The sequence below is a fragment of the Gavialis gangeticus genome, unplaced genomic scaffold, assembly GCF_001723915.1.
Source record: "Gavialis gangeticus isolate Ggan-Ray unplaced genomic scaffold, GavGan_comp1, whole genome shotgun sequence".
Taxonomy (NCBI): domain Eukaryota; kingdom Metazoa; phylum Chordata; order Crocodylia; family Gavialidae; genus Gavialis; species Gavialis gangeticus.
In genome coordinates, this window is record NW_017729022.1 from 159,374,381 (window position 1) to 159,383,961 (window position 9,581).

Genomic DNA, 9,581 nt, shown 5'->3' on the forward strand with positions numbered 1-9,581 from the left:
GAGGGTTGGCAACCCTATGGAGAAACCCTGAGTCCAACCCCCTGCTCAAAGCAGGGCCCTCTCCAACTAGATCACTCCAGCCCAGGCTGTGTTACGCCTCCAAGGATTATTTCCCCTTCTTTCGCTTAGTGCCGGTTTTGCTCACCGGCTCCCCTCAAGCCCCAGCCCAGCCCTCCTGGCTGCCTTGGGTTTCGCGCTTTGGTTCCAAGACGCAGGAACAACGGAGGGCCGGGCTTTTACAGGGGGACAGGATTTGGGGAGACTGTAACCATGACACCTTGCAAGTGGGACATGCACACGCCGCTCCCTGGCTCATGGGCCAGGAGCAGCGAGTCAGAATGTAGCTAAGCAGGGCCGTGGGGCACCAAGGAAGAAGCCAGGAAGGTGACGTAACCTTCCAGCCTGCGCTCCACAAGCTGCCCCTCCCCTCCCCTCCCCCCTGCGGCTCTGGGTCAGCGGCTGCTCATTGGCTCCTCCCGTCTCTTAGCCCCGCCTCCCGCCAGAGAACTAAGCTGCGGGCCGAGGAAAGCGCGTGCAGGTGAGAGGGCAGGGCTTGTGTGGAGCCCCGCCCCGTCGCGGCAGCGGTTAGTGGAGCTGGACCCCCTCACCAACTTCAACGCCTGTGTGGGCATAGGCCGCGGCTGGGTCGCTTTAGGCTTCTTGGTGCGGTGCCTGTCGGAAGTGGCCGGAAGGAGCGTGACGGAGTAACTGGGAGGAACTGGTGCGGGGCAAGATGGCGGCGGCGGCGTGGGGAGGAGCGCGCTTCCTGTGGGGGCGGCTCCGGCAGGTAACGCAGCGGGGAGAGGGATCCCGGTCCCGAGCGCCTGCGCGGGGGGTGGCAGCGGCATGTCCCGTCGCCTGGCAGTTGGGGGACCCGGGCTCCTGCGCCAACGCATGCGCTTCCCGAGCCGAACCCGGTGACGTTGCGTGGGAGCGGCGCGCCGGGCGGAGCCGCAGGGCAGGTGGCAGCTCGGGGGGGCTTAAAAACCTGCGAGGATGGAAGCTTTTTGGCAAGGGATGGGCGCCATTTGAAAGGCGCAAGTTGCAGGACCTCTTTCCGTCGTGGTTGCCTGTTGTTTTTTGGCCTGTGAGCGGGGTGGGCAATGGCTAGTTTTTCTGCAGGCCCTCATCCAGCCCTTATGTTGAACCAATGACATGGCTGAAATCAAGGTAGACAACCTGTTGACTGCAAGGTGTTCTTCATAATGAAAGGGGTAGTCAGCATGTACTACAACTTCAATTTTGTAATTGCTCCTTTCATTCTTTAATTTAAAGCCAGGGTGCCCAACCTCCGCAGCTCACAAAGCCTTAGCATCTGACACATGGGCTCCCCACAGGTCAGGGAACTTGAGGGTGAGGAAAAATGGCAGTTAGTAATAGCTGCCAAATTCTCATGCCTGCTCTCCCTGCACAGCCAGGGCATCACAGGGCTTTATATTCCTGCATAGAAGGGGGCAAAGGGCAGCCCAGCCCAGCCCTGACCTGACATGGATCCCATGGGGGAAGGGGACATGACCTAGCCACAGTTCCACAGCATGGGGCAGCCTGGTCCTGACTTAGTGGAAGGGGGAAGGATGCCTGACCTAGCCCCAATCTGGCTGTGCAGGGGGAGCAGACATGGGAGTTTTGCATCCAAGGGAGAGTGCCATTGCCAGCTGTCATTGCTCCCCTACCCTCAAACTTCCTGACCTGTGGGGGGCCTGTAGGCTAGATGTTATGACTGTGAGCTGCATTTGGCCCACAAGCCAGAGGTTGAGCACCCCTGCTTTAAATTAAAGAATGAATGGAGCAATTACAAAGCTGAAGAAGTTCAAGAGTTAGTCTAACTTAATTCCAGCCATGTAGTTGGTACAATAAGAGACTACCCCCCCCCCCCCAAAAAAAATCCTTGCCTTTTGCATTGTGATATTCAAATAGAATTTGAGTGTGTAGCTATTTCAAATGAAGCTTAACTTTTATTTTATGGAGGCACTTGATGCCCTACTCCCTCTGTAAATTAGTGGCATGCTATCTGAAAACGTAATATTGTAGACATAAAGCTTTATGGAAATAAATAATACTAGAATTTGCAGTTTGGTACTATTAGATGCCCTGACTTCTTGCAATAAGAGTTTAAAAAAGCAAACAAAAAAAACCCTGAAAGAACTTGAAGAAACAGTGAATTGGTTGCAAATGTTTGTATCCAAAACTTAAGATTTTTAAAAGCATAAATCCAAAGAATGTGGTGTACGTATGCAGCAAGGTTAATGTGAAGTTTTATTACTTGAATAGACAATGAGTAAAATCAGATGATAAATACAAGTTTGAGATGCTCGCTGCTGTGGTAGTTTTGAATGGCAAAGTTTCTCCATTGCTTCCAGTAAACCACTCTTATTCATTTTATCTCGTACTACATCCAACTCCGATAACTATTGCCTTAAATCATGAAAGGTGGCAGATATTATGCTTATAACATTCCCATGGTATATATCATGTGTTAACTATATAATTCTCTTATAATCGCAAAATTATCCCCTTTGAAGCAAGGAATTCTGTAACAGGTCCATGCCCCAGGAGTGGCGGTGAGGCCTCTGGGGCACCCTCTCAGCTTTCTTTGGGCAATCTTCCCTTCAGCTAGCCTCCCACACCCTATCTTTAGAAAAGGGAGGCTGCCCTAGGGCTCCCCAAACAAGATCTCAGTCATCAGCAGGGATTTCTTTTAGCTGGTTTTCTCTGCTTTAAAAAATCCCAAGTTCTCTGATTAAAACCCCCCAAATCTGCTTTTTTCCATGATTTAAAATAAGACACCTACAATATATGTAGGTAATTAGTTGAACACGGTGTTCTTGGATATACTTAAAACTTAAAGCAATTTGGAAGCCTACCAGTGCCTCAATCATTATAATAAAATAAATTCTAAGAATCTATATATTTTGGCATTTGATATTTTTTTTTTTTGTCTAATTATTGGGGGGGGCATGAAATCAGAGCTTCCTCTGCCCCCTTCACTCACCAGGTTGCAGATCTAGCTGTGACTGTCCCTCCTGCTGCTTTGTGGTGCTGACCAGCCCTAATGTACCCATGCCCCTCACTCATGATCTGTAGGCCTGCCTACCCCTGCCATTCACTCCATCCTGGCAGCAGCAGCTCCCCACCTGCACCAGGACCAACTGTGACTCTCCCCTGCTACTTTGTGGTGCTGAGTAGCCCTGACATGTGCCCTGCCCCTGCTGTTGCCCCTCACTTGCAAGCCACAGCCCCCCTCAGCTCTGCCTGTGCCCCAGTGTTCTGCATTCTGCCATCCCCCAGCAAAGGGAAGCCTGGCAGTAGGCAGGGCAGGGAGAGAAAGGGAGGGGGGAGCCAGATGGGGACACAGTAGGTGCTACTCATCAGGTCAGGTGGGATCTGTCTCAGTTGCCTTTTAGCCACTGGCTGCTGCCCCCATGCGAGTTCCTAGCCCACCACAGTCGCCACCCTGCTGCTCCCAGGTGCTCACCAACCAAGTGGTTCCAGATAGTGGCAGCAGGCACAGCACAGCATGTCCTAGCAGAGCAGGGTAGCAGAACAGCTGCAGGCCCACTGTTGCTGCAGCTGGCCCCTGACTGCAGCCCAGGGATGCTGCCACCTGTTCCTGCTGCAGATCCCAGAGCCGCTCTGTTGGAATGTGCTGTGCTAGCTCATCATAGTTCATGCACTACCAGCCCAGAGCACTCAGATGTGCCTGCCACCATCCTCTGGGCAGGGAGCTTGGGAGCAGCAAGATGGGTAGCAGGGACTGTAGCAGGCCAGGGACTTGCATAGGGGCAGTAGGCAGGTGGTTGTGGCCCTCACTTGGTGGCTGAGAAGCAGCTGGGGCAGACCCCGCCTGGGTTACTGTTGCTGCATCCCTCTCCCACTTCCCTTCCTCCTCCTCTGGGCTTGGGGCTCTCCAGCGTCAGCTCTTGTACCCTGATCTGGCAAGCCACAGCTTCACATACCTTCCTGGCATTCTGGGACCTCCACATCTCCCCTTTTTAGTCCCATCCAGTCCACCAGTAGTAAACTAACAAAGGGAATAAAAGCGTACTGGCTGTAACAAAAATAACCTGCTCTAGGTATAACAAATGACAGTAATAACTTATGCAGCAAGACCTCCCCCTACTAGGAACTGTGCTCTTTCATAAGGCACCAGGATTTCACTGAGATTCCTTAGCGCAGCTCTGTAGCCAGCCCAGCATCCCCCTGTAGTCCTTGTTTTTTCATCCAGTGGCTTGCAGGACTAGATTACTGGGCTTGGCTCAGGCCCAGGTTTATATGCCACTCAAGCCCTACCCCCATACACTCCAGGGCTGTTTATTAACCCCAGCCTTGCTGGCTCTGGCCTTTGGATCACAAAATCTCTTCCCTTAAAGGGCCCATTCCACTTTTCTGTAGCTGAGTAAGGATTCCCTGTTACAGACCCCCAGAAAGTTGCTTTTAGTCCCTCATGTTTATGCATTGGTACAGCATTTAATTATATGGTCACATTTTCCCACAGAATCTCTCTGTCACTTAGTTCAGGGGTAGCCAGCCTGTGGCATGGGTGCCACGAGTGGCATAGGCAGGCATGGTGTGTAACGTGGCAGATTGAGGAAGGGACAGACAGCACAGGTAGGGCAGGGAGCACAAAACAGAGCAGAGGAGTGAAGTGGCACTCGGGGAGAAGAAGGCAGGGCTAATTCATGGCATGCCTGCCAAAAAGGTTGGTCACCACTGATTTAGTTGATGGTGCTTTAGTTAATGGTCAGATATTGAATAACTTTTCTTATACTCATTGTTTCCATATTTTATATCTTTACCTTTATATACAAGGCTCACATTGAATAATATTTGCTTCCTTATGGACTTCTTTATGGTGCTTATACCAGTAATATGTTCAGTAACGTGTCACAAAATCCATGAAGTCCACAACACCCTTGTAAGGTAAAAAAACTGATATTTATTTCATATTATATAGATGTGGTACTGAGGTACACTAAAATTAAGGCAAAGATTCTCAAAAGCATCCACTAATTCTAAGATACTTACGACCAGATTTTTTTAGAGTATTGTACTTAACACTTTTATAGTGCTTTGCATGTTTATTGTACAGCTCCAGTTTGATTTTAGCTTTGGTTGCTAGTTCCAGGTATGGGCAACAGTAGAGCTTCCCAGTCAATGGCTATAATTATGCCCTGCCTCCCCTATGTTTTTTTTTTTTTTTTTTTTAAAAAGTTCCTCTCTTCATCCCCCAACTGTATTCTAAGAAATAGCTGAAACATTTTCCCTGAAATGCTTCCCCCCTCTCCTGAAAAATTCAGTCCGAGGCAAAGCAACTCTGAAGGAGCACAGTTGGTAAACCTGAAAGCAACTAAAACTGACCTTGCAATATAAAGTTTTTGCCAGTCTTTTTGGCAGACTACCAGCTCTGCTCTGTACTGTGAAAGTAAAGCAAAGGAAATCGATTGCACTGTGAAATAACATATCTTTGCAACCTGTATTCCAATATTGAATGTGATGTCATATGCTGGAATAGTTATTGTGCTGATGAAATTGGTAACTTGTTTTTATTTTGATTATTGATCTTCCTCCATGTTATAATTATGATTTGGTATCCTTGTTGAAAAAACAGGAGTTGTCCTCAGTCTTCTAGAAAAGATAAACGAAATGACTCGTTCATTTTTATGATGTGTGTGGCCCTCGCTTTACTGTGATGTCCACATCAATGGATTTTTGTATGGAAAACAAAATGGTTGTGGTCATGCCTGTATACTGATATAACTTCTAGCTTTCTATAATTTCCTCGTATAGAAATCCCCATCTACTGAGTCAGCTTTTGAATTGGCATGAAAAATAATCTCCTCTGTGTGGCATTGCTCTGCACCTCTACAGGGCCAGGGTTTCGTATAGGCCCTCTAAGGAAGATTTTCACCTTTCACATGTTATGTTTTTCATGCCATGTTCCTGCTTGGGGTTTTCTTAACTCAGCATTTCTTTACTACTCTCTTTTGTTAGATGTAAACCCTGCACAGAGCAATACATTGTTAGAATGTTCCAGTTTTAGAGATGCAGGGAATAGCACATTTGTCATTAATTTTCTAGGTAGGAAAACTGCTGTGGTCACTGTTTGTATGCTCTGTTCATGTCTATAACTATATATATATTCTTCTATGCAATATCATATTATAATTCTTCTGTTGGTATTGGATAATTCTGAATAATTCTTTGTAGACTTCCTTTGTTTTCTAGTGCATCAAACTTGCCCTGCCTAACAGACGCCAAGAAACACAATTCTAGATTAATATGTATAAAAATCACCGTCTTCTAACAAATTCTTTGCTGCCTTCTAATTTGGAGGGCAGGGGGTGGGGAAAAAACAAACATTTGATTACTTTTTATTTTCACAGGGGTCAGGGACTCTTCTTAGCAGTTATGCAGTTAGAGTTGCACCGAAACAGTATCTTCTTCAGTAAGTACAGTATATAACAAAAAGAAGTCCAAAAGGACCTTCTGTCTACCAACACAAAATACCTTATCTTGTAGTTGTGAATATGTTTCTTCCCTCATCTAGGAACAAGAACTTGATGTGGATCCAGTTCTCACTAGGCACTGATTTGCACACTGTTGTTCCGAGTAAAGCCAACATGCCTTTGGTAAGTGTTGATAGACACTTAGAGGACATCTACACATGTGCTTTAATGCAGATTAGCCTATTTTAATGTGTATTTAAAGCATCACTAAAAATCATGCTATGTAGTAAATGTGCATTAGAAAAGGCTAATACACAATAAGCAGTCACTTTAAAAACCATGTTCTTTAGTTAATGAGCATTAAGACAGGCTAATGTGCATTTTCCTAGTACCTCACAATGGAGGGCACTTACACACATGCAGGAAGCTTGCTCCTCGGAGCAGACTGGATCTGGAACACATAAATTGACACGTTCTGGCAGCCTTACACATCACGTGCATTAGTGGCGCAGCATGCCTCTGCACTGAGAAAATGACAGCAGTGTATTTTGAACTAAAACACGTTCAAAGTGCTTTAGTTCAAAGCTTACTGCTACTATTTTTGTCAGCACAGAGGTGTGCTGCGCTGCAGATGCACGGGACACATGGGCACTTTTAATTAGCACAGCTCACTAATTAAAAGTTCTTAGTGCTGTGTTGGGAGCACACGTGAAAATGCCCTTAGCTACTAGATTTAATGTGCATTAACTAAAGCAGGTTAATGCATATGTAGACATGCCTTTAGTGTTTATATTCTCAGTAACAAGCAATATACAGACAATCTCTGCTTTTAATCTTTATTTCAGCATAGGTAAGGTTTTGTTTTTATTTTAATGCTGCCAGATATACAGGAAATGGTATTTGTGATTTGAGAGATTTACTCAGTGGGGACCTAGAGCAGTGTTTTACCCTTGACTAGAAGATGTTGTATTATTGTCAAATGTCTCCTATTGTAGGATGCATGCATGCTTTAAAACAGTGGTTCTCAACCTTTTTTGTACTTGAACCCAATTGTAAACACTGACCAGTCTAGACCCAGTGCTCCTCATTCCCAAGTCACTGCCCACAGGCCCCAGCCCCCCAGTGTGTGGGGGTGGAGCTGGGGTGCCCAAGCAGCTTTTGCAGGCTGGAACTCTGCCAGCTTGCAAGGGAAAAGCTACGGTTTCCCATATTTTTCACTGTTAAAGGAGAACCCATTTTAAAAGTTTGTTCACAACCCTTTCAGGTAGTTGAAGGCTGCTATTAAATCCCCTCTGTCCTTTTCTCTTCTCTAGACTAAATAAGCTGAGTTCCATCAGCCTCTCCACAGAAGTCATGTGCTCCAGCCCCTAACCATTTTCATTGCGCTGTGCTGGACTCTCCAATTTGTCCACATCCTTCCTGTAATGGGGGGGGGGCTCAAAACTGGACATGCTACTCCAGATGTGGCCTCACCAATGCCAAATAGAAGGGAATAATCACTTCTGTTGATTTGCTGGCAACACTCCTACCAGGGCAGCCGAGTATGCCATTAGCCTTCTTTGCAACAAGGCCACACTGTAAAAGATGAGTACGCTACCATGCTGCATCCAAAGAAAAGCCAGTGTTCTCCAGGTGGCTGAATTCTCAGTTGACTGGTCTTGGGGAGGAATCGCCAGCTCTTAGAAGCTGCTTAAGGGTGAAAGTGGCACTCACTCAACCACTACTGTCCTTCATCATGTTTATTTTCTTAATAGCCCTAAAAAAAGTTACCTTCACCTTTCGCATTAACAAACTTCATAGCTTTAAATGCTCAAAACTTATTGAGCTATGTACATCCCTGTCATTCTCAATAGAACTGGCAACAATGGTTAAACAATTTAACAGGATTAAGATGAAATGAAGCTGAGCTGCTTGCAGTGTTTTCTCCTGTTTGGCATAGGGTGTACAAGTTTTATAAAAGTGTAGTGCATTTATTAGCAAAGGATGGTATATAGCTGCAATTTACTAGCTTTACTCTACTTGCAAATTACAGGTATCCATTTCAGATGAACCAGACACATTATACAGGAGATTGTCAGTTTTAGTTAAAGGCCATGACAGAGCTGTGTTGGACAGTTATGAATACTTTGCAGTGCTTGCTGCTGAAGAACTTGGACTCTCTATTGAAAAAGTGTAAGTAAGTGATTTCTGTGTCCTTGTACTATATATGCCTTGTATGGGAACGCACAGTAAATATGAAATGTAGCTTTACACATTTTGTTCATATTGGATTTGTAACTATTAAGATTATATTTTTGGAGTTTTTTTTTATTAGGGTTTGTTACAAAATTCTACATAGGTTTTCAAGAAACAGTTTTATTCCGTGCTTGTAGAATAGATATTTTAGAAAGCATTAGTGTACAAATGGGAAACTAAAAGCAACAGCAGCTACCATGCATTCAGCATTATTTTAGATAAAGAAACAGGTCTGACAGAAAATAGATTTTTATCTGGGTTTTCATTCCTTTTCTGAGACGTATTGTTTCAGTTATGCTGTAAGAACAGAATTACTGAAGGAACATGTGTTCCCTAGTTATGGTTGTCACATACATTAATTAAATGCTCCTGTTTTCCTTTCTTGAGTGTTTTCAGTAGGATCTTTGTTTTTAAGCCAAATATATCTCCCATCAGTGGGTTTGATACTGAAATGTACCAGTATTTCACACTGCCTCATTTACATGTATTATGTAGGGGTGCTGGTGCTTTGTTCTAGAGGCACGTATTCTGGATACTATTTGTAATTTACAATATAGGTATGGATATAAATGTAATACAAACTTGTGCTTGTTAGGTACGAACCTCCTAGGAAGATAGAACGAATGACTCTTCTAAAATCAGTACACATTTACAAGAAGCATAGAGTTCAGTATGAAATGAGGACACATTACAGATGTATAGAAGTGAGTATGTGGGGTGAGGACTGATAGTATTTGTCTCCCGGCTGGTTGGCAACAAGCAGTGGGGCCATAGGGGCCCCTCAGCCAATCGGTGGTGGAAGGCAAAAATGGTTCCATATTTAAAACTGTCTTTTGCCTCCCCGCTGATCATGGGTGAATGGCAAGGCCCTCCACCAATCAGCGGTGGGGGGGGGGGGGG

At 45.4% G+C, this 9,581-nt stretch overlaps 1 protein-coding gene across 1 annotated transcript in view; it reads left to right on the forward strand.

The window, feature by feature from the left end:
- Positions 1–678: 678 nt before the first annotated feature.
- MRPS10 (mitochondrial ribosomal protein S10) overlaps positions 679–9,581 on the forward strand; it is a 10,564-nt gene continuing 1,661 nt past the window's right edge. Inside the window, exons 1-5 of the mRNA XM_019516400.1 lie at positions 679–787; positions 6,384–6,445; positions 6,548–6,629; positions 8,479–8,618; positions 9,277–9,385. Coding sequence (XP_019371945.1) covers positions 734–787; positions 6,384–6,445; positions 6,548–6,629; positions 8,479–8,618; positions 9,277–9,385 — 447 coding nt within the window. The 5' untranslated portion in view covers positions 679–733. The remainder of the gene's footprint in view (positions 788–6,383; positions 6,446–6,547; positions 6,630–8,478; positions 8,619–9,276; positions 9,386–9,581) is intronic.